We start from the raw sequence: 24,803 nt of genomic DNA on the forward strand, positions 1-24,803 counted from the left end.
TTTTTTATCATTTTGGATGTAACAAGGTGTCGCTGATGTGTTCTCATCTTCTTTCAACAACTGCCACTCCAGAGACATTGTGGGAATGTGCTGGGCAGCCAAGGAGCACAGAACTTTGACGGGGCAGTACCCATAAAAGCCACAACCTCCCCTCCCCCTTTAGACTGGAGAGAGATGCCCACCCTTCCAGTTTCCTCAACTCCAATGTTCAGCTACAAACAGGGATTGTGGAGGGAGGGGGAAGGGTAGGGGGACTGCATGGAGGTAATGCATCTGGAGAACAAGAGCTTTGTTAGGAGTTAATCCTTCCCTTTCCCTGCTGGCAGTACCTCTGCTGTAGATCATAGAAAAGTAGAGCTTGAAGGGACCTCAAAAGGCCACAGATAATCCAACTGCCTGCTCAAGGCAGAATCAGCCCCAACTAAACCATGCATTTGTGAATAATTCATTTGCACATCAAAAACACTGTAACTTTCCAGTTAAAGCAAAGCGACAAGGGCACTGTCAATATCCTGCCACTGCAGGGGCAGGAAGCAGATATTAGATATGCTCAAGAGATCCAAGAGAACTACACCCTATTCATTGCAAAAAAACCCTCAAACTCCCATAGTCTGCACCAATCTGACTGTTGGTTAAAATTCCTTTTTGATCCTAAATGTGGTGATCAGTCTGACAAGGAGCAAGACCTTTTAGCCAGGAACCTCTGGGTTTTTTTCGGCCTAGCAGGAGCATTGACACACCCCAACAGCAACCTCTTGAGGCTTCAATTGAGGCAGATAACCTGAACTTGGCAAGGCAAGTTTAGGTTAGATATTAGGAAAAAACTCTCACTAGGAGGGTAATAAAGCCTGCAACAGGCTATCCAGAGAGGTTGTGGAATCTCCATCCTTAGTGGTTTTTAAGACCTGGGCAGACAAAGCCTTGGCTAGGATGATATAGTTGGGGGTGGCCCGGTTTTGAGCAGGGGGACCTTTCCAACCCTCATTTTCTATGATCTATTTCAGTGCTATACAGAAGGAAGTAACAGGCTCAGCATCTTGTAGCAGCCCATAGGCTTTCACATTAAGGTAGAGAGTGACCACATGCATTTGAGCTTGTTATCACCATTACTAAACAGAGCTTAAGATGCTGAGGCACAGACAGTCCAGAGCATGGCTGTACACACACCTTCAGACTACATGGCTTGACCTTTCAACTTTTCTCTTGGGGCCTCAAAGAGTGTGATTTGCTGAACAGCTTAATCCCATCTAAGAAATAACTAACTGCTCTTTAGCCACCAAGAATGTGTAGCTTCACTGCCGCAGGTGGATCATCAGGCACTAGAAAACAGTTCAGGCAATACTGGTACCCCTGATGCATAGGTTCAAGTAACAGGGCATGCCTTTTACTGCTAAGCACTAGCCAAAAAAATTCTCTGGGTGTATGTTTACATGTTCATTTATGCACCGTAGTTACTCTGCATTTAGTTTAGTAGTTCCTTAAAGAAGTACTAACTGAATGTGCAGTCGCACCAGCACATGGTTTTCTGTGATGTTTACTGTGCAATAGCTTAATAAAAACTGTGCAGTAGCGTGTTAGCACTATTTTTGACCAGCACACTATTGCGCAGTGTATTAGGCACAGTAAACATCTCATGCAGATGCACCCTGGCTGTGTGGCTAGCGGGAGAGAGAGGGATTAGTTTTGAGAGGTGATGTCATAAAGGGATAGCAGACAATGTCATCAACTGTGGAAGGGCCTGATCTTCTTCTGAATCTGAGCCCTTTGCCTTAATGTCTTGTGGTTGTGAGCCTCACAGCTTAAGGAAAACTTGTGCAAAACACATTTCCTTTTAGCAGTTTGACAGCTGCTGGCTTTCATTCATTGCAAGTCCTTTCATTTTTGTGGGGAGACAAGGATGAACAGGAGCACCCAGATGTACCTTCCCTCTCTACATGTACACAGTCTGCATACCTCCTATATTTCTTCTTCTTTCTAAACTAAACAATCCTCAGCTCTTCCTTCCCTGTTCTCTTCTCCTCAACCCCACACTGAACAAGACTGGGGTCCTGTGGCAAAAACAATCCACAATCATGCAGCTAAATACTATCACAGTGCATGTGCACATGGGTACAGGCAACCTTCACACTAGCATTTCCTGAATTCTAAGCAGTTGACTTGGTAAACTTAATAATTTTCAGGTGTCATTTTTGTAATTTCCTAAGTTTTATTCACCTTCCTCCTCCTCCAAAATAGATAAAAAGATATGCTATTATGTAATCTGTTATTGATCTCTATAGGGGTCCCCAGCAGGGTTGGAACACTGAAATCTGCAGAGACCAGAGCACTTGAACTAATGGAGAAACTAGCAGCAGAAGTTGTCCTCATCCTCTGAGCTGGTCACCTCAGCTCCTACCCTTAGAGAAGGTGTGACAATTTTGCCTCAAGGATTTCACAGATATTGTCCAGCAATAAAGGAATACAGGCTTGGGAATCTTGGGGGTCCATCCCAGATTCTGATGGCAAGTGTTCCTAGTAGATACAGCCCTTTAGCATCCCCCACTCTGAAGCATGGCCCCCTCTCACAGAATCATAGAAAGTTAGGGTTGGAAGGGACCTCAGGAGGTCATCTAGTCCAACCTACAGATGTGAAGGCCCGGAAAATAAAACCAACAGAAAAATTTGGAAAGGAGATGATCTAGTGTGTGGCTTGAACATTGAGGGTAGCCTGGGCTCATCAGGTTCACTGTCCACTGCAAGGTGGACGAATCAACTGGCAGGATTGAAGTCCTGGACTTCAAAAATGCTGACTTCAACAAGCTCAGGACATTAGTAGGGGAGATGATGTGGAACCAGGGACAGAAGGCAAATGGGGAGCACAAAAAGTGGTCATTCCTCAAGGACACAATCCTCAAAGCACAAAAGAAAATCATTCCCATGAAGAGGAAAGGTAGCAGAAGGACTGGAAAGCCCTCTTGGCTCAATAGGGACATCACAGTCCTCTTGAAAAAAAGAGGTGTACACACAGTGGAATCTAGGGACAGTCCTCAAGGACTGTGGTCCGCACTTGTAGGGAAATGATTAGGAAAGCTAAGGCAGCAATGGAGTTTAAGTTAGCCAAGGGAGTCAAGGACAACAAGAAGTTCTCCTTTAAATATGTAGGGAGCAGAAGGAAAACAAATGCAAGTGTGGGGCCCCTGCTTAACACCTTGGGACAGCTGGTAGTGGACACTTAGGAAAAAAATGAACTCCTGAATGACGACTTTGCTTTGGTATTTCACTGGACCAAGGGGAAAAACAAACAAGATAAGGATTGCAGGGGGCATGGTGGCAATGATAGCCTTCCCACTGTGGTTGCTGAGATGGTGCAAAACCAACTAGAAAAGCTAGACATTTATAAGTCAGCAGGACCAGGTGGACTTCACCCGAGAGTGCTGAAGGAGCTGGCTGAGGTCATCACCAGATGAAGTTCAACACTCAGAAGTGTAAGGTGCTCCATCTGGGGGCAAACAATCACCAACATACCTATGGGCTCCATGGCGACTACTTGACTTGCACCACAGCTGAAAGGGACCTAGGGGTAGCAATTGACCATTGCATGAACATAAGCCAGCAGTGTGATGCTGTGGCCAGCAGGGCAAACAACACTGACATGCATTAACCATTGCATCTCATGCAAAACTACAGAAGTGATACTCCCACTGTACTCCGCACAGTTCTGGGCACCACACTTCAAGAAGGACGTGGAAAAACTTGAAAGGGCCCAGAGAAGAGCCACCCATATGATCAGGGACTTGCAAGACAAACCATACGAGGAAAGGCTGAGGTACTTGGGCCTCTTCAGCCTACAGAAGAGGCTGAGAGGAGATGTGGTAGTGGCTTACTGCTACATCAAGGGAGTACATCAAGAACTTGGTGAACAACTGTTCACCAGGGAACCCCTGGAAAAGACCAGGAGCAATGGATACGAACTCCTGGAAGGCCACTTCAGGCTCAATTCAAGGAAAAACTACTTCACAGTCAGGGTGTCCAGACTGCAAAATAAACTCCCTCCAGTGGTGGGTGCAGTCACCTACCCTGGAAATCTTCAAAAGGAGACTGGACAGTCACCTCACTGGAGTCACTTGACCCCAGTTGTCTTTTCCTGCCTAGTGCAGGGGGACTGGATCCGATGATCTACAAGGTCCCTTCCAGCCCCTAACAATCTATGAATCTATGAATCGTCACATCACGACGAGGGACATGCTCACATCATGACGAGGGACATGCTCAGCTGGGATGGGCTTCACCTGTCCCCCAAAGGTAAGCGTGTGTTTTCTTCTAGGTTGGCAGATCTCCTCCGGCGGGCTTTAAAGTAGGCTCGTCGGGGGGAGGGGAAGATGAGGGCGGGGGAAGCTGTGGACCACCAAACCATGTGGCACCCACAAGGACAGCCCAGCCTGAAGAAAGAGAGCATTGGAAACCTGAAAGCCATGGGGAGGCCAGCACTACGGCACAGGTAAGAAATGAGAAGGTAAGAATCAAAGGGCCCCTTGGGACTCGGAGCGGGGGGGCAGCAAAGGCACCAGTCGCAGGGCTCAAGTGCCTATATACTAATGCTAGGAGCATGGGAAACAAGCAGGATGAACTAGCGCTCCTGCTTGCACTAAACACCTATGACTTAGTGGGGCTAACGGAAACCTGGTGGGATTCATCCCATGACTGGGCAGTACATATTGAGGGCTATAGATTGTACAGAAAGGACAGGGTGGGGAAGAAAGGGGGAGGGGTTGCGCTCTATGTCAGTGAGCAATATACATCAACCCTCATCAAGACAGAATCCAAGGCTGAGGAAGTAGAAGGATTGTGGGTTAGGCTACATGGGGGGCAAGGAGAAAGGGATTTGGTGGTAGGGGTCTGCTGCAGACCCCCACATCAAGGGGAAGAAAGAGATTCGGGGCTCCTGAGGCAACTCTCGGAGACCATAAAAGCTAAAGAGGCGGTAGTCATGGGGGACCTAAACTACCCGGACATCTGCTGGGAGTCACAGACAGCAAAGTCCCACCGCTCACGCAGGTTTCTAACCTGTGTACAGGACCTCCACCTGACACAGGAGGTACACGGTCCCACTAGGGGGAATGCCATACTGGATCTGGTATTGGCAACGGGGGATGACATGGTAGCGGACCTCCAGATCGGTAGCCATCTGGGGGACAGCGATCACCTAATAATAGAATACACCATAAGACGTCGAGTGGGTAAGGTAACTAGTAGGGTGAAAGTGCTAGACTTTAGGAAAGCTGATTTCAATGAACTCAGGCGATTAGTCAAGGATGCACTGCAGAGTAGGAGATTTGAAGAAATGGAAGCCCAAGAAGGGTGGCTGTGCCTTAAGGAAATGATCCTTCGGGCACAAAGCAAGACGATCCCCGAGCGAGGCAAAAGAGGGAAAGGGGCCAGGAGGCTTCCCTGGCTGACCAGAGAAATCCAGGGCAGCCTAAGGGACAAAAGGGGAGCACATAAAAAGTGGAAACAGGGAGAGATCACCAAAGATGAATATACCTCCTCTGCTCGTGCTTGTAGGGAGGCAGTTAGACGGGCCAAAGCTACCATGGAGCTGAGGATGGCAACCCAAGTAAAAGACAACAAGAAATTGTTTTTTAGATATATAGGGAGTAAAAGGAAGGCCCAGGGAGGAATAGGACCCCTGCTAAATGGGCAGAAACAATTGGTGACAGACAGGGGGGACAAGGCTGAACTCCTCAATGAGTTCTTTGCCTCAGTGTTCCTAAGCGAGGGGCACGACAAGTCTCTCACTGGGGTTGTAGAGAGGCAGCAGCAAGGCACCAGACTGCCATGCGTAGACCCTGAGATGGTGCAGAGTCACTTGGAAGAACTGGATGCCTTTAAGTCGGCAGGCCCGGATGAGCTCCATCCGAGGGTGCTGAAGACACTGGCCGACATCATTGCAGAGCCACTGGCGGGAATATTTGAAAGCTCGTGGCACACGGGCCAAGTCCCGGAGGACTGGAAAAGGGCCAACGTGGTCCCCATTTTCAAAAAGGGGAGGAAGGAGGACCTGGGCAACTATAGGCCAGTCAGTCTCACCTCCATCCTTGGCAAAGTCTTTGAAAAAATTATCAAGGCTCACATTTGTGAGAGCCCGGCAGGACAAATTATGCTGAGGGGAAATCAGCACGGGTTCGTGGCAGGCAGATTGTGCCTGACTAATCTAGTCTCTTTTTATGACCAGGTTACAAAATGCCTGGACACAGGAGGAGGGGTGGATGTCATATACTTAGACTTCAGGAAGGCCTTTCATACGGTATCCCACCCCATACTGGTGAACAAGTTAAGAGGCTGTGACTTGGACACAGTCCAGTGGGTGGCGAATTGGCTGGAGGGTCGCACCCAGAGAGTCATGGTGGATGGGTCGGTTTTGACCAGGAAGGGTGTGGGCAGTGGGGTCCCGCAGGGCTCGGTCCTTGGACCGATACTCTTTAATGTCTTCATCAGTGACTTGGACGAGGGAGTGAAATGTACGCTGTCCAAGTTTGCAGATGACACAAAGCTATGGGGAGAAGTGGACACGCCGGAGGGCAGGGAACAGCTGCAAGCAGACCTGGACAGGTTGGACAAGTGGGCAGAAAACAACAGAATGCAGTTCAACAAGGAGAAATGCAAAGTGCTGCACCTAGGGAGGAAAAATGTCCAGCACACCTACAGCCTAGGGAATGACCTGCTGGGGGGCACGGAAGTGGAACGGGATCTTGGAGTCCTAGTGGACTCCAAGATGAACATGAGTCGGCAGTGTGACGAAGCCATCAAAAAAGCCAATGGCACTTTATCGTGCATCAGCAGATGCATGACGAATAGGTCCAAGGAGGTGATACTTCCCCTCTATCGGGCGCTGGTCAGATTGCAGTTGGAGTACTGCGTACAATTCTGGGCGCCGCAATTCAAGAGGGATGCGGATAACCTGGAGAGGGTCCAGAGAAGGGCCACTCGTATGGTTAAGGGCCTGCAGACCAAGCCCTACGAGGAGAGACTAGAGAAACTGGACCTTTTCAGCCTCCGCAAGAGAAGGTTGAGAGGCGACCTTGTGGCTGCCTATAAGTTCATCACGGGGGCACAGAAGGGAATTGGTGAGGATTTATTCACCAGGGCGCCCCCGGGGGTTACAAGAAATAATGGCCACAAGCTAGCAGAGAGCAGATTTAGACTGGACATTAGGAAGAACTTCTTCACAGTTCGAGTGGCCAGGGTCTGGAACAGGCTCCCAAGGGAGGTGGTGCTCTCCCCTACCCTGGGGGTCTTCAAGAGGAGGTTAGATGAGCATCTAGCTGGGGTCATCTAGACCCAGCACTCTTTCCTGCTTATGCAGGGGGTCGGACTTGATGATCTATTGAGGTCCCTTCTGACCCTAACATCTATGAATCTATGAAAAAAATGTTTTTTTCAGGTTTTTTTCCAAGAACATTTTTGAAAAATTGAAATTGTGGAAAAATTAAAAAAAAAAACCTCATATGAAATATTTTCTTTTAGTATGATGAATAAAATATTTAAGACAAGGTGATCATACATTGCTACCCTTTACTCCCCCAAAATGTTTTCTAATAACTATGTAATAGGAAGACTATCTACAGTATCAGATCATTATAATTCCTGTTCACCGAGGACAAGCAGCACAGTACAACTCTCAGAAGACTTTTATGTAAGACTATCTACAGTATCAGATCATTACAATTCCTGTACACCGAGAACAAGCAGTGTAGTACAACTCTCAAATGCAAAAGCAAGATGCATTTCTGCCCCCAGGGGGCACTGCCATTTTTACAAGAGAAGAAAGAAGGATTCAGTGCCTTCTTTGCTTGTGGACTTCCTCTATTGTTGACTTTTGATCTAGAGGTTGGTGGATCTGCTCCTGTTCTCCTGACTAGGCCTCAAAGGACTGGGAGTGGACACTGGCAGCAGCATCCATTCGTTCCTGTGGAGATTAGAAACAAGGAGTTTATTGTCCTGCTTGCTCAAAAAAACTCAGGAGAGGAGACAGAGCAAGTCTAAAGGTTTTGGAGTTGGAAGGAACCTGCCTCCTCCTAGCCCTCTGACCTTGAGATCCACAGAAGTACAAAAGCAGCACAAAGGATCTGAAAGAAAATATACTTCTTTATTGAAGGTAAGAGTTTAAATTTCTCTGAATTCAGTATATTAAACTATATTTTAGCAGCATTAGGATATTTTCATAACCTATGTAATTCATAATTGAATTCCTACTAGTCTGATGTTTTGTGACAAATGTGACCCAACCTCACCAGTGAGGTGAGGCCTGCAGGGCAGGGAAGTTGTTCACAGTTAACTCTGAGAAGATGTCTCTTCCATCCATTACTAAATCAGTACATGCTGTAGCTTAGTGTTTATATATGCAAGCTAGCCACTAAATTACATTTTTCTTTTTTCTCCTTCAGCAAAATGGTGCGACCAACTTCTAGCATATGGAAGCATTTCCACACTGCAAGTTATTCTGAGAAAAAAAATGTGATTTGCAAATACTGTCAAATTAAATATGCATTTCCAAATGCTACCAGGATGACCAAACATATCCTTGTGTGTAAGAAGTATCCTGCAGACATTAACAAATCCTTCACAGGTGTAAGTGAGGAGGTAGATCATGATGATGAAAATGCAAGTAGCTCTTTCCAATGTTCTCGATCCAGAAGTCCTCCTACTGCTGCTGCTATAAACATCAGCATCACAAAGGTCTGGCCAATCAACATCAAGTAACCAAATATTGCAACCAACTGTATACAAAAGATTCTCAATAGCTTCATTTGTAAACAAGATGACACCTGAAGATCAGGAAAAAATTGACCAAGCTTTTGCAAGAGTAATATATTCTTCTGGGATGCCATTGTCAATAACTGAAAATCCATACTGGCACGAAGCTTTTAAATTACTAAAACCATCATACAGCTTGCTTAGCAGACATTCTTTAAGCAACCTTCTTTTAGTCAGAATATGAATGTGTAGTGCAATCTGCAGTCTTGCAGTACACAGAGATGGACAAATGTGCAGGGAGAAGAAATCATAAACTTTGTGATAACAACTCAACCAGTTTTTTTACAAAAGCACTGAAACAGGAGAGAACAGGCATACTGCAGAGTATATCAGTAGTAAAATATGTGAAGTCCTACAGAAGATTAGGAGTGGTAAAGTATTTGCTTTGCTGACTGACAATGCAAGTAACATGAAAGCAGTATGGGAGATCATAATGGATAAATACCCACATATTACTGCAACAGGATGTGCATCCCATGGGCTAAACTTGCTTCTTAATGACATCATGAAGTTGGACACTCTGCAAAAGATCTATAGAAGAGCAAAAGAAGTTATCAAACATGTAACTACTCATATTGTTGCTGCAGTCTTTAAGAAGAACCAGGAAGAAAAAGAATGCAAAGAATAAAATAGTGACACTCAAACTCTGTAGTAAAACTAGACGGGGTGGAGTGGTGATCTCATTTGAAAGTTTACTAAAAAACAAAGCAACTCCTCAAGAAACAGTAATAACTGAGGATCTTAAAGCACCCAGAAGTGTAAGGAACACTGTACTTTATGAGGATGTCTTCTGGGTTCAGCTGCAGAACTCCCTGAAGACTCTAAAGCCAGTTTCTTCATCAAATCACTGCATCTGAATTAGACAGCGTACTTTTGTCAGACATTCCTTACCAAATGGCCCAGATAGATTCTCAAAAACAGTTGATTGTAAGTGCATCTCCACTTACAAGTACACAAGAAAGGTGAAAGCCTTTATTAACAGACGGGAAGAATTTTGTTGCCAATCAATTCATGCTGCTACAAATCTCTTGGATTCAAGATTCAAAGGCAGAAATGTTAGTGATGAATGATAGCACTGCCACAGCATTTGACTGGATTACAAAACAAGCAAAACGCTTAGGACTTGATATTGGAAAGGTGCTTTCAAATGTTGCAGAATACAGAACATCTTCAGGTATTTGGTCCAGGAACGCAGTCGGGGATTCTGCCAAGCGTATCCCTCCCGCAACATGGTGGCAAGGTCCTTGCACAACACAATCTCCTCTTGCTTCTCACCTGCTTCAGATTCTTCCATCTTCTGCAGCATATGAAAGAAACTGTTGGGAAATACTCAGACCAAATCAAGAAATAAACTAACAAGTAAAAGAGTAGAGAAGCTTGTCTCAACCCAGGCAAACCTTCAGTTTTCAGAAGTCCATGAAGATGATAAAAACGAAGGATCAGAAGAAGCAGAAACTGCTGATAGTGATAGCTCAGAAAATTAGACTGATTAGATAAAGTTTCATGTAGCAAAATTTGCATTCAATGAGTCTTGGGGTTTTTTCCCCCTTTTTTCCTCAGCTCTTTTTCTAAAAATGAGTGCTTTCTGTATTTGCTTGACACTGTGGAGGAGACGAAGTCCAGAATACAAAAAAATAACTTTCTTTGTTTTACTATAATGTTGATGATTTCTTCTATTTTCAACTTCAATTTTTGCCTGCTTCTCAAACTGGCAAAAACTAAGATGCTAGGTTCCTTAGAGTTCAGCAGCTTGTAGCTCCATTTGTAACAAAAATTAAAAACATTTTAAAGTAAATTAAATTAGTACATTTGTACTTGTTGTCTGAGTAAACTATACTTTTAAATTTAATAAATATACCAAACATGATAATTTTATGAGCAAAACCAATAATAACGTATTATACATAATAAATTTATGTTCTTAAAGTAGCAAAGTGAATTTAGATCTGTAAAGGGTGCTAGGAAAATAAGTACTGCATATATTTAAATTTTTCCCAAAATGTCAGTTTTTTTCACACAAAAAAATTTTTTTTTCCCCATGGCTTCAAAATTTCCAGAAATTTTACATCCCTAGTCCAAAGCCCTGCTCAAAGCAAAACCATCCCCAACCAGGTCATCCAAGCCAAAGCCTTGTCTAGATAGGTTTTGAAAGCCTCCAAGGATGGATCTTCCACCACCTCTGGGTAACCTGCTCCAGTGTTTTACTACCCTCCTAGTAAGAAAATTCTTCCTAATGTCTAAACTAAACTTCCCTTGCTGCAACTTGAGACCATTGCTCCTTGTTCTGTCATCTGCTACCGCTGAGAACAGTCCATCTCCATCCTCTTTCGAACCCCCTTCAGGTAGTTGAAGGCTGCTATTAAGTCCCCCCTCAGTCTCCTCTTCTCTAAACTAAATAAGCCCAGTTCCCTTAGTCATGTCCCCCAGCCCCCTCACCATTTTATTTCCCTCTGCTGAACTCTCTCCAATTTGTCTACATCCTTTCTGCAGTGGGGGGCCCAAAACTGAACACACTACTCCAGATGTGGCCTCACAAGTGCTGAATACAGGAGAATAATCACTTCCCTTGAAATACTGGCAACACACTACCAATGCAGCACAGTATGCCAATTAGCCTTCTTGGCAACAAGGGCACACTGCTGGCTCATATTCAGCTTACTGTCCACTGTAACTCCCAGGTCCTTTTCTGCAGAGCTGCTGCCCAGCGAGTCAGCCCCCAGCCTGTACTGGTGCATGGGATTGTTCCATCCTAAGTACAGGACTTTGCACTTGTCCTTGTTGACCCTCATGAGATTTCTTTTGGCCCAATCCTCCAATCTGACTAGGTCCCGCTGAATCCTAGCCCTACCCTCCAGTGTATCTATTACTCCTCCCAACTTGGTATCATGTGCAAACTTTCTGAGGGTGCACTCTATGCCATCTTTCAGATTGTTGATGAGGACACTGAACAAAACCGGCCCCAAGACCGACCCCCGGGGCACTCCACTTGATACCAGCTGCCAACTAGACACTGAGCCATTGATTACTACTCTCTGTGCCTGATGCTCCCACCAGTTTTCTATCCACCTTATAGTCCATTCATCCAGCCCATACTTTCTTAGCTGGCCTGCGCAAATGTTGTGGGAGACTGTATCAAAAGCCTTCATAAAATCAAGGTATAACACTGGTCTCCCTATATGCACAGAGCCAGCCATCTCATCAAAGAAGGCAATCTGGCTGGTCAGGCATGCTGACTATTCCTAATCACCCTTTTCTCCTCCAAGTGCTTACAAATGGATTCCTTGAGGACCTGCTCAATGATTTTTCCTGGGACTGAGGAGAGGCTGGCTGGTCTGTAGTTCCCTGGATCCTCCTTCTTCCCTTCCTTAACCTTCATACATTCTCATGGGGTAATTTCCTAGCCCAAATGCATACTTTGTGCAGTATCTTACAGTTAGTTAACTCTTAAAATCTTCTTTTTTAGGACATTGTCACTGGCACCACAGTGCACAATATCCCCAAAGAACAGCCAGCTTACATAAATGGTCTGCTCTCTGTGGTTGAAAAACTGCCCAGGGTAACATGTTACCCCAGGTGTGAATGTGTTTTTCTATATAGGGTAACAACTTACACCAAGCCCATGTTAACTGCAATTTTTGTATAAATGACAGGCCTAGACCTGTTTGGCCACTTTGGGTGGATGCATCTGAAAGGCCATCATTCATTCATACCTCATTCATGTCCACTTCAGGTATCCATGGTAACTAATAGATGGCCTTCCTCCACTCTGATTTTGCAGAAGATGTGGTAAACCCTTTTTCTAACCATGTTGTTTGTAGGCTTCAAGGACATCAAAATATGCTGCCCTTTGCCAAAAAACCTGAAACCCTTTGTCACACCAAATCCACCCCTGCTCTCTTTTCTCATGGCAAAACTCCACCTCACCTGCCCCTTTCATAACATACAAGCTAGTTTGCCCTGCTTTGCTGGATGTGAAGACAAGGAGCAAAGGGATAGCAGAGAAGAAATAGAACATCATACTGCAATACAGCGTACACCATGGAGTCTCCTTCAATGGCAAGGGCTTGACATCCCCCATAGCCCTTTTACCTGCTCTCAATAAGCCTCTGCATGTGTGGTTTCCAAACAGCATCCACCCACATTTGGCTTGCCTGCAAAGGGTAGATGTTGGTCTCTGGCTTCTATGCCCAAGACAGGGTGATACCTGCGCTGCCATAGGGCAGGGCAGAATTGCTTCTGTGACAGCACAGGTGAAAAGGCTTGTCTTTGATTATTATTTATATGCATTCAGCAGTAATCAATTTCTTTTTTTTTTTCTACAGTCCAGGATGAGAAGGCAGCGCATATTCAGTGCTGAAGCCTGTCTTGCACAGGTAACCAGGGATGACAGCGACACATCCACTGATGAAATCTTATCCCAAGGCAGTGAGGATGCTGACTTTGTTCCAGATATGGGAGACTGTTCAGAGCAAGAAGACCATGTGTCTATGGAAGCTTCATCCAGCTCAGATGAGGAGTCATCACTTGGTGCCATCACTTCGGCTTGTGGCAGCCAGTTGGTGTCACAAGAGAAATGTGATGCCAGCACTTCCAGTGGGAAAGGGAAGAGGATCAGCCTGGGGCTGCCATGGAAGACCAAGGAGAGCTACAGCAGGATGTGGAGCAGAACCACTGCAACCACCCCCAGAAAACATTGCAGATGATGACAGCTTTAGAGGAAGGAATGGCAGAGTGTGGGGAAAAAGTCCACAGCTAATACATCATCAGAGAACACCCAAGGACATGATCCATGAAAGTGCTGCGCCAACAAGAGAAAGTAATAAAGACACAGTGGTAAAAACATTCCACCTGTTTCTCTCACAAGCTATCCTGACTGTTACTATAAGAGAAACAAACAGAGAGGCAAGAAAGAAGATTCAGGGAGTGGAATGATAGCCATCCTGAAAATAGAAAGGAGTGGAAAAAGCTGGATAAAACAGAGCTGAAAGCCTACTTTGGCCTCCTACTGCTGAGTGGTCTATACCACGGTGGTCACGAGGCACTGGAGGAGTTGTGGGAGCAATGCACTGGGTGTCCTTGTTTTCATTCCGCCATGAGTTTAAAACAATTGCATCAAATCACCAATTACCTGAGATTTGACAACAAACTGACACGTGAGGAAAGGAGAGCTGTGGACAAGCTTGCTGCCTTCAGAGATATTTGGACACAATTTGTGAAGCAGCTCAGGAAACAGTATATTCCAGGAACACACCTGACAGCTGATGAGCATCTCATTGTGTTCAGGGGTTGCTGTCCCTTCACACCATATATGCCCAGCAAGCCTGCCAAATATGGCTTGAAAATTTGGTGGTGCTGTGATGCAGCAACATCATTCCCCCTGTCTGGAGACATCTACCTGGGTAAGCAACCAGAAGCTCTATGTCAAGGTAATTTTGGTACCCAGGTCGTTGAAAACTTGTTTCATCCCTGGTACAAGATGGGAAGGAACACTATGGATGACAACTTCTTCACAAGTACTGACCTGGCAGAAAGACTGCTACAGCAAGACTTGACCTATGTGGGTATGATTTGGAAAAACAAGGTCCATATCCCAAATGAAATGCAAGCAAATTGAAGAAGGGAAACTTTTTTATCCATTTTTGCTTTTTATGGGGAACTCACCCTAGTATCTTATGTCCCAAAGAAGTCCAAAGTTGTGCCGTTGCTGTCAAGCATGCACCGTGACCTGTCAGTGGGTGGAGAGCAAAGAAAGCTGGACATTATCCATGACTACAATAAAAACAAGGGTGGGGTGGATAACCTTGACCACTTAGTCTGTATGACCACCTGCAGACAGAAAATCAACAGGTGGCCAATGACACTATTTTTCAATATGCTGTATGTGGCTGCCATTGCCAGCCTCATCATTTGGCTAGGCCACAATACAAACTGGAAGCAACGATCACATTTAAGATGACACTGCTTTTTTTTGTTGCAGGAACTTAGAGAACAGTTGATTGACAGACAAATAAAATGATGGATACACATAATCTGTCTAAGTCCGTTAAGTCTGGTATGACTGCCCTAAAATACAAATTGCCACAATGCACCACAGTAGAACCATCTACAAGCATGAGTGGACGTTGTGCTTTTTGTGCAAGGAAAGATGACCGCAAAACCTGGAAACGATGCAAAGATTGTAAGCAATTTGCTTGTGTGCACCACAGTACATCACCGCTGCTTTGTAAGGAATGCACTATTTAGTTAAAACAGTTAAGAAATGTTTTTACAAGTGATTGTTAGTTTGAAAACAGTGTGAACTGCAGACTTAGCAAACTGTTCATTCATGTTTTAAAACTCTAAAAGAAGTTTAAATTTTGTTCATAGTTCTAGTTAAATAATATTTTGGGTTCAAATGATCATAAATACTCTTTCAAACAATCTGTATGTTTAATAAATACTTTTATAATGTTGTCACTGGTTCGATTTCATTCATGCGGGTAGGGTAACAAGTTACCCCATGAGAACAACAATGGTTACAGTTTCATGAGAACAGATGAGGGTTAAATATGGCCACTATGTTTGTCCTTTTCCAAGCATCCAGGACCTCTCCTGATAGCAATGAGTTTTCAAAGAGATGGCCAATGGCTCTGCAATCACATCGGTCAATTTCCTCAGCACCCTCAGATGCATCCCATCCAGCCCCATGGACTTGTACACATCCAGCTTTTCTAAGTAGTCTCTAATCTCATACAGAAACTTAAAGAACAAGGTGCTTCCTGGTTCAATAAAGAATGTGTAGAATAGAAAAGATCATTAAATAGAAAAGCCAGGGAATTAAGAAAAATTGTATACGCTGGAAGAACTTTTCAGAGTGTGTTTCGAAAGTTATGAAAAGCATATAAACTGCTCCTCCAGAATAAGAAGAAAGAATATTATAACCAGCAACAGGATAAATTGAGGTCGGCAATTATTGCTAAAGCTAGTAAAACCTTTTGGCTACTTGTATCAAAGGGAACAGCCAATTATCATTATAACACTGAAAATAACATTACCACAGACATTTGGGTAGAATATTTTTCCAATCAGTTCACTCCTTCTATGGAACAAATAAATAGTAGTCTAGGGGGTAATATACCCCTTATTGATACAACTAAGTATTGGGTAACAAATGATCAAATAGTACATCTCCTCAAAGTACAATGGAAGAATAAAGCCCCAGGCCCAGATAGCATACTGATAGAAGCTTATATTGATAACATCAAATGGTGGACTCCAGTCTTGGAAAAGTGGTATAACTCTATAATTGAGCTGGGTCAAACCCTAGATTCTTGGAAAGGGAGTACCATTGTACCTATTTTCAAGAAAGATTTAAAAGCCAGAATCATATCACCCTATAAGTTTAATGGAAGTTTCAACTAAAATTTTTGGGCACCATTTGTTATACCATCTCATAGCATGGGTAAAAGGATACAACATATTACTTGAACATCAGACCAGATTCAAGGACGGATATTCCACTATTGATAACATATTTATTCTTCAGTTTGAGACACAAATATATGCAAATGCGCAAATCAGCATTGTATGTTGCATTTGTTGATCTGTGTGACAGGGCACTGTGGGTGCCTGCCACTTTAAGAGTGGAGCCAAGCAGCCAGCAGGTGCTTGATTGCGGCAGCCATTTTAGATCCCTGGCCGCCTATATAAACAGGGCAGTTCACTGCTGGCAGGCCACGCAGTGTGCCTGGCTGCAAGGCTCTATAACATCCTGGAGGTAAGGGCAGGAGCTGTAGGGGATGGCTAGGAGGGTCCTGGTCCTGGTCCTGACCTAAAACTGCACCCTGCCGGGAGTGGGTGGCCTGGTGGGGCTCTCAGTGGTGTGGGAGCCCCCAGGAAATGCCAAGCCAGTTACCACCCCAGAGAAAGGTGGGTAGGGGCGCTTTAACCTCAAGCCCTTGCCTTCAGGTAGGTTTATGTAACATTGGAGGTATTTGGGGCCAGGCATGATTATGGCCACCTAAGCCCACTGGGGAGGGAAGCTCCGTGGCCCCAAGTGAGGGGGTGATATGGAGCCCCAAGTGAGGGGGTGGAGATAAGAAGCCCAAGTGAAGGGGGCAGTGTGGAGCTCCAAGTGAGGAAAGTAGGCCTAGGTATGTCTCCAGATGCCTGAGGCTGTGGCTTGGGCCACAGGCCAAGTAAGGGGGCTCAGTCTGAGAGAGAGGGGCATGTTCTGACCCCAGTAAGTCTTCCACTGCTGGGATGCTGAGTGTGGGTTGAAAGCAAGACCTATAGTGGAGCACAATGACACGGGGAGTGAGAGTCCCCATGAGAGCCTGGAGCACCAGTCATGGTGTGGGATAAGAATGCCCTGGTGAGGGGTGGCCCCAGAAAGGGGGTGGAGATGAGGAGCCCCAGTGGGGGGAAGGAAAACCAGAGGGCTGAGTGCCCAGTATGTTTATATGTATAGAGTTGCCCCTGGAAGGGGCCAGAGCAAGGTTAGACCTGGTCGGGTAACTGGCTGGCCACTACCCCGGTCAGGGTCACAGAAGAGGCCCAAAAGACGGTACGTCTGCCACCCAAGGTACGAACTAGCTAAGCCTATGGCCTAAGGGGCCCACTCCAAGAGGGAGCAAGGTAGCATAAGTTGTTGATGCATGAAAGAGACCCTGTGACAGGGGGTGGAGTGTGAGAGGAGGGTGGTATGAATGTGAGTGTCTGAGGCCTGACAACAAGGCCTAAGCGTGGTCCAGCAGTGAGCCGGGAGCACGGTGTCATCTGGATGCCATCTGCAAGGCTTGGGCTGCAGTGTAGGGGAGGAATGGAGCCGCATATAGCACCCCCTGGCATCAGGGCAAGAATGGGCAGCCTCCTGCCTTAATTAATTAACAACAAGGAATGGCAGGCAAGTCAGGTAGGGGGAATGCCCAAGGGCAAGTGAAGAAAACTAGCACAGTGGCTAGTCGGGGAGTCCTACTTCACCACAATCTGTTAAGAGCTTTTGACAGTATAGACAGAAGTAAACTTTGGGGGAAACTGTTGAATTATGGGATTGACCCCTCTATTGCACCTGCTGATAGAATATTATAAAGATAGATGAGCACAAGTTAGGTGGGGCTTCAGGGGCAAACTCATACAAATTTCAGATACAAAAAGGTGTTGGACAAGGATGTATCTTGGCCCCCTTGTTATTTAGTCTTTACATTAATGATATTATCGGAAATATGCAGGATGCTCATTTCCATCTCCCCAAATTATTAGCAACTCCGATCCCTATTTTAATGTATGCAGATGACACCGTTATAATGCCAAGAACCCCTATTGGATTACAGAGAACAATTACAACTTTTGTGCATCTTGGTGGACAAAACAACTTAAAAATAAATTATGATAAATCCAAAATAATGTGTTGGGGAAGCCGTTTGGTTCCCCCCCATGTTCCATGGCATTTCATCAAAGTCGAAGTTGTTAAAACCTATAGGTATCTGGGTGCAATATTTACAGCTTTTCCATCATGGAAACACCATATTCAGTCAGTTAAAACTAAAGCAGCCCAATTGGCTGCGGCTATAAAGAAATTTTATGAGACCACAGAAGGGCTATCAGTCCAAGCTCCTATATCAGCATATAAAGTCAAATTTGCATCTCAGATGCCATATAGCGCTGAAGTATAGGGTTATGCCACCAGTAATGATGTAGACATACCTCAGAACAAGTTTCTTAGGGCTCTTCTTGGTCTTCTTCCTTCAACACCTGCATCTTTTTTGAGATTAGAGATGGGACTAGATTCTATTTTAATTAATATATTAGAATGGTGGGATTTTAGTTTAAAATCTTGCCTCTTCTACCATCTCATCTGCTTAAATTGTTTCTCTTCAATCTCCACGATTTAGTTTTCTTTCCCGTAATTTTGCAGTTTCTGGGATGGGATACTAAAGCCAAAGACAATGAAAGATTTTTCTTCCCTATAGACAAAGTTCAGGTTTTTCAGAGGTCACAAGATATTGCCAGGCAGAATGATTTTGCAGCGGATAGGGCTACTTGTATTGACCTTTTATATACTCTTTGGAAATTAGATTGAGGGGGGAGAAAGGTATTTACAGCTGGATCTCAACAATAAATGGTGATCTTCTTTGACTAGACTTAGTACTGAACAGATGCCTTTAGCCATTCCAAGGGCTAAAAGATGTTGCCCATCTTGTCTAGGAGTTTTGGAAGACACTATTCATTATGTTTTAGAATTTTCTCTACATAACGACATAAAGAGAACCTATTTATCACCATTCTTGCAGAAACTGATACTCTCTTCAAACACAGAGAAACTAATCTGGCTCTTCCACCAAACAGACCTATATTTAGTAAGCCGTCTTGCAATTTTTGCTCTTAAGGTTGAAGCAATTAAAGATCCCTTACTGTTGATATAATTGATAAATTTTAACACTATATCTGATTTTACTGTGTCAACTGTGGATCTATGTACAACATTTTTATAGATTCATGATCCAGTTTATTACTATATTTATACTAATGTTTTATAATGGTTGGCTCTATTTTATTATTATATTTGTATTTGTTATTTTTGCTTACAACCATAATATAAATAAATGTATGTTGTTTCTGGGAGCATGGCTTTCAGCCAGAATCCTTAATAAATTGAAGTAGTCCCTAAACTATTCTTTCCCACTGAGGGCTGCTCACCTCCTTCCCAAACTGTGCTGCCAGGTACAGTAGTCTGGGAGCTGACCTTGCCTGTGAAGACTGAGGCAAGAAAGGCATTGAGCACCTCAGCCTTTTCTGCATCCTCTGTCATTTGGTTGCCTCCTTCATTCAGAAATGGACCCACTTCCCTGATCTTTCTCTTGTTACTGACATACTTGTAGGAAACTCTTCTTGTTTCCCTTCACGTCCCTTGCTAGCTGCAACTCCAACTGTGCTTTGGCCTTTCTAGCTTCATCCCTGCATGCCCAAGCAATACTCATATATTCCTCCCTAGTTGTTTGTTCAAGTTTCCACTTCTTTAAGCTTGGTTTTCTGTGATTTAGTTTACTGAAGAGTACCCTGCTAAGCCAAGCTGGTCTTCTGCCATACTTGCTAGTCTTTCTGCACATCAGGATTGTTTGTTCCTGCACTTTCAGTAAGGCTTCTTGAAAGTACAACCAGCTCTCCTAGACTCCTCTCTCCCTCAGTCTGGCTTCCCAGGGGATCCTGCCACGAGTTCCCTGAGCGAGTCAAAGTCTGCTTTTCTGAAGTCCAGGGTCCTTACTCTGCTGCTCTCCATTCTTCCTTTCCTCAGGATCCTGAAATAAATCATCTCGTGGTCACTGCTGCCCAAGTTGCCATCCATCTGACCCATCTTGTCCTGGTTTCTGTATTATCCTTACCCTACTCTGCCCTGTCAAAGACTTTTTGCAAGGGCATAAAACTATTTTTTCACACTCCACCAGTGCCTAGGCTCCAGTTCCCACGTTTCCCATCTGGTCCCAACGGAATGAAGTCTTAGCCTTACCCCTCTGGACTCTTCATCCTGGTGCTGTTGCCTCCACCACCCTGCATTTCTGGTCTCCTTAAACAGTGAATCCCAATCCCCCAGCGCCCCCTCTCTTCTGAACTCTTGTCATCAGTTACCCTGCTCATATTTGCATTCTGGTTTGTCTGAGTCTCAGTCTCCTCCAGGCTTTTCATTCAACTTCAGTACCCTCCCTCCCGCAAATAATTCAGTTTCTTTGCCAAGCCAGTGCCAGCCTCCCTGCCCCACCCTCCTTGACTCTTACTTCTAGTCTCTCTGCCCTTTGCTTGGGCAGTGGTGGGAAGGGAGAAGGAACAGCTACACAGGGATGAGTCTGTGCTTACCTCCTCACACAGGGTTTGGGCAGTATGTGTTTGGGCAATGCAGCCAGGCAGAAATGAGCCTGTGCTTATCTCCCTGCACCCTGCAACACTCAAACGATTTCAACTCTATCACCCCAGTTGCAAATCACTGGGTTAGGGGGTCTGGTTCTCATCCCCCTCGGCATTCAAATCAGAAAGATTCCACTTCTGTGGCATCAGAGCCCAGAAAGAAAGGGACATCATGTCAGCAACATCACAGATAAGGCCATTGTTCTGTCAGTACATGGACCTGAAAAGGGCCACCTTCAGCCCAGAGCTACAATCATATGAAAAGTCTGCTCAGTCTGGGCCTGGGACATGCCCAGTGCTGGCACAACCTTCAGGGAATTCGGCTATAAAAACCCTAAGGTGGATTCCCCCCCACCCCAAGCCTGTAATTTAACTAAATTTGGACAGATTTTCATATGAGATACCAAAGGCTGATCCTAGGCACAAAGGCCACCTGCTGCCAGATTTTAAGTCCTTGTTCCAAAATGTGAAGGCAATAGAACTTCCCAAAGAAAAGATGGTTACAATTTTTGTAATGTAAGCGAAAGTTGTAATTTTCCCTGCCTCTTCTGGGAAATAGCTGAACTATTTAGGCTGATGTTTTCTAAAATAATTCTGTCTGAAGTGGGTAGCAAGCCCTGTATGGTTAAAGGGGTCTTTTAACAGGGGAAGTGTTAGACAACCTTAATAATGCATGTATTTATATGCATGTATGTGTACACACACTACATATACACTGATATACTTATAACCAAATATAATTAGTCCCAATGTGGACCTTAGTATGGGGAAAATCTTCACTGTTGTCAGCTTTCAAACTTGACAAATATTAATTGATTCTTACTCTCAGTTTTCCATCCCTTAACTGCTTCCTGACTTATGCTGACAAATGGCTATTCAACCCACTTGGTTTCCTTCACATCCTCTTGTGGGAAACTCAAAAGTTGACTGAAAGAATAAACAAAGCTAACCTGGTCATTATTCCTTACATTATTAATATGCTGAAAAACTTTTGATGGATTTGTGAGCACATTTTTTCTTTGTAGAGCCATGTTGCTTTGTTCTCATCATACCCAGTTCTTCCAGGGTGTCTTTATGCTATTTTTACTACTACTTTCATCCAGTTTATTAAGTACCAAAACAAGACTTGCAGGTTCGTAATTCCCCAGATTTCCCCTTGAGCCTTTTTGAAAACAAGAACAAAATTTGCTCCCCTCCAGTCCTCAGTACAGAATAGGAGGTTGACTTTAATGAAAGTATGTATTGTTTGGCAGCCCAGCCAATTTTTATTCTGGAATAGCTTCAGAACACTTGGCTGTAGACTTCTAGAGCCTGGGGACTTGCACTGTTCTTTAACTCAGCTGGGGGGGTTTTCAGCACTTCCTCTTTTGACACTTCAGTCCTTGACATTACTTCTTTATTACATGTAAACAGTACACATTCCCCAACATCCTTTGAGGCTGTAAAGAAATCATTAAGGGCTCCTTTCAGCAAACCCCTTAAGCACAGACAATTTTTAAGCATATGTTTATGCTCCATCAAAGTCAACAGAACTTCTGTGTTAGTTTATTTTTAATGCCCTTATCCTTTTCTACTTATGTTTTTACCACCTCATGGTCCACCAAACTCGGCAATTCTATTATGGACATCTTGCTCCTAATAAACCAAAAGGATTTTTCCTGTTTTTTTTTATGTGAGGGGGTGCTCTTCAAATTTCACTACATTCTAGTTCATATTTTTGTCTTGTCCCGTTCTTGCCCAAGCCTGTCGGCTTTACTAATTTCTCAAGGGCCGATATTTCAACTGAGTGATGATGTGCATTAACCGAACTGGCTTTTAAACTGCCTCCTTGTTTGCAGGGTTTCTGTAACTGCTTTCCTCATGCTCAAAGAGACTCCAGGTTTAGTTAAAATCAGCTGGAGGGAGCTGTCTACCCAAGATACTCACTTCTGCTTCTCTGCCTTGTACTGCTGTGTGCAGTCATCAAACAATTTTTGATTCATCTCCATGAACAGCTTCAATGCATTGTAGATCAGCCCATGAATGGTCCTGCAAAAGGCAGAAGAGGGATAGTGTCACATACAATATCTTGATGGTATTTGTCCCTTATCCTGCCCCTCCAGAGCAGGGGATTGGGTTAAGGGGAAGATAACAGCTCTTGCTGACAATTCAGTTAGAGCTAGAGCTCTCATTCTGAAAAGAACAGAGGCTGCATCCATTAGATTAACTGCAGGACAGGGATGACAGTCTTGGCAAGGCTCCCTTTACGTTGGTTAGGACCGGAGAGCCCTAGAGCCAGAACTTGCAATTCTTCCTGGGCAGCTCCCAGCACAGAGGTCAGTAGGTAACAGACATCCCAAATCCCTGGACTTTCCCCAAGAGAAGCTAGAGAGGAAGGAAGGTGGGTGCCAGCATAGGGCTGTTCCCTGAAGCATTGGTTCTCAACTGATGCAGAAGTGCCATGGGTAGGTATGAATAGGGCTAGGGGAAGTCAGCTGAACCACTGCTGAAAGTTTGCACAGTTGCATCATGCCAAGTCCCCATCCTGCACCTTACAAACTAACCTCCCAAACAGAAAGCAATACAGCCATCTTAGTACAGTACCACAGAGGAGCAAATAACTCAGCCAAGATTCAGAGCTAGTCGGTAAGGTCACTGTGCCACATTAAGAAGGCTAGACAAGTTCTTATCTGGGAGGCAGTTTATGCAGAGTTCAGGTAATTATACAGTGCTGCCCCATACCAACACCGCATAACACACACCTACACTACACTGCCTCTGGTTTTCCTGGTCATGGAGATCATTTTGCAAGTATTAAGGTGAGTGATGAGATCAGAACAGTAGAGAAGCTCTACCCTACAGGCCTTTGTTCAACCTAGTTTACAACCTCAAAGGATGGGTCCTGCAGTGAACCAGGTATATTGTTCCATTTTGCCAAAACTGAATCACTCAATTACCTCCATCACTGTGCAGGGCCCAGCCACCTAGAATTTCCATCATCCTAAAACTTAACAGCATTTCAGAGATGGAAATTAGCACCAAGAGGGATGCTAATTTCCTACCTCGTTTTGGTGATGCTACCTCCTCCTTTTGTACCAAGAATATTTGCCAAGGGTCATATTGTATTTAAGCATGATACAAGCTTCTGAGGCAGAGTATGTCTTGTGTGCAAAGGGCTGCGCATGTCTGTGGTGCCAGTAAATAATAACAGACTGGAATCATTCCTGGAAGAAGCACCACTAAAAAGCAAGATGACGAGAGACTCCCAGTGTCTGTGCTACCTTGGACAAGTCCCCCCATCTGGGCCTCCTTTCTCTTAAGTGGGAACAATGGTACTAACCTACTTTTAGAAGCAGACTGCAATAAAGGAAGAGCTACTAGATGCTCTTTTTTTGTTATACATGGCTTCTGAGCAAATGGGCTGGGGGAAGAAAGGCCAAATTCACTAAGTCATTCCAAGCATTCTAGGAAAGCGAGGGGCAGAAATGCAGGGAGGGACAAATTAGCAAAAGAAAAGATTCCAGCAAAAATTGGAAGCAGTCATGAAAAGAGGGCAAGAACTTTCCCATGGGTCAGGAAGACAAAGTAGTGGGAGGGAGAGCACAAAAGGAATTGAGGGCTGGTGAGCTTAATGCATGTCCCCAGCTCATACAATGACTGCAGATAAAACTCAGGTTTGTGTCTCTTTACAAGAAAGAGGGAAGAGGAAGCAGAACCAAGAGAAAGCAGTGTTGCAAACAAATTTTATTCTGCAGTCCATGTTTTTGGCAGGACAGAAACGCACACCATCCCAGCCCTCAAGCCTTCCCTTAGATTTTATTATTTTCTTTCCAATGTATGACAGAGGCCTGAAAGGGGGACAGGTGGGAAAGTTGTACCTTTTTGTTTTTTCCCCTCAGAAATATCAGCAATGTTACCTTTGCAATGTAATCTTCCTGGGCTTTTGTTAGAGAACTCAAGAATCTCAGTTGTAGATTATGAGCTTCCTTAGCCATTCACAGAAGGGGCAAGAGTGTTTTTTAAAAAAAAGTGAAAGACCTTTGTTAAAGATCAAACACCTTCTTAACTTTAACAAGTAACAACAAGAAGAAAAACTGGTAGGGAGCTGAAGGAAGGATGACAAGATGATCTGGTATCACAGAAACAGATCTCAA

General features: G+C 44.4%; 1 protein-coding gene and 1 long non-coding RNA gene across 11 annotated transcripts in view; one reads left to right on the forward strand and one right to left on the reverse strand.

Moving 5' to 3' along the window:
• Positions 1 to 24,803, reverse strand: part of PPP2R5D (protein phosphatase 2 regulatory subunit B'delta) — a 66,152-nt gene that overhangs the window by 8,284 nt on the left and 33,065 nt on the right. For 2 of the 10 annotated variants that reach the window (XM_059720396.1, XM_006268770.4), the window contains one exon: positions 22,597 to 22,698. In XM_059720396.1, coding sequence (XP_059576379.1) covers positions 22,597 to 22,698 — 102 coding nt within the window. Of the gene's footprint in view, positions 1 to 7,649; positions 7,946 to 8,106; positions 9,325 to 9,471; positions 10,091 to 14,454; positions 14,519 to 16,156; positions 20,070 to 22,049; positions 22,110 to 22,596; positions 22,699 to 24,803 lie in introns of those variants that run through there. The other 8 variants (XR_009458977.1, XM_059720399.1, XM_019476187.2 and 5 more) reach the window with 8 other exon arrangements.
• On the forward strand, positions 7,944 to 9,525 carry LOC132247684 (uncharacterized). Its single transcript, XR_009458978.1, has 2 exons — positions 7,944 to 8,134; positions 8,424 to 9,525. It is a non-coding gene; the product is annotated as an uncharacterized LOC132247684 (long non-coding RNA).

This window comes from Alligator mississippiensis, chromosome 1 (assembly GCF_030867095.1).
Source record: "Alligator mississippiensis isolate rAllMis1 chromosome 1, rAllMis1, whole genome shotgun sequence".
Lineage (NCBI taxonomy): Eukaryota > Metazoa > Chordata > Crocodylia > Alligatoridae > Alligator > Alligator mississippiensis.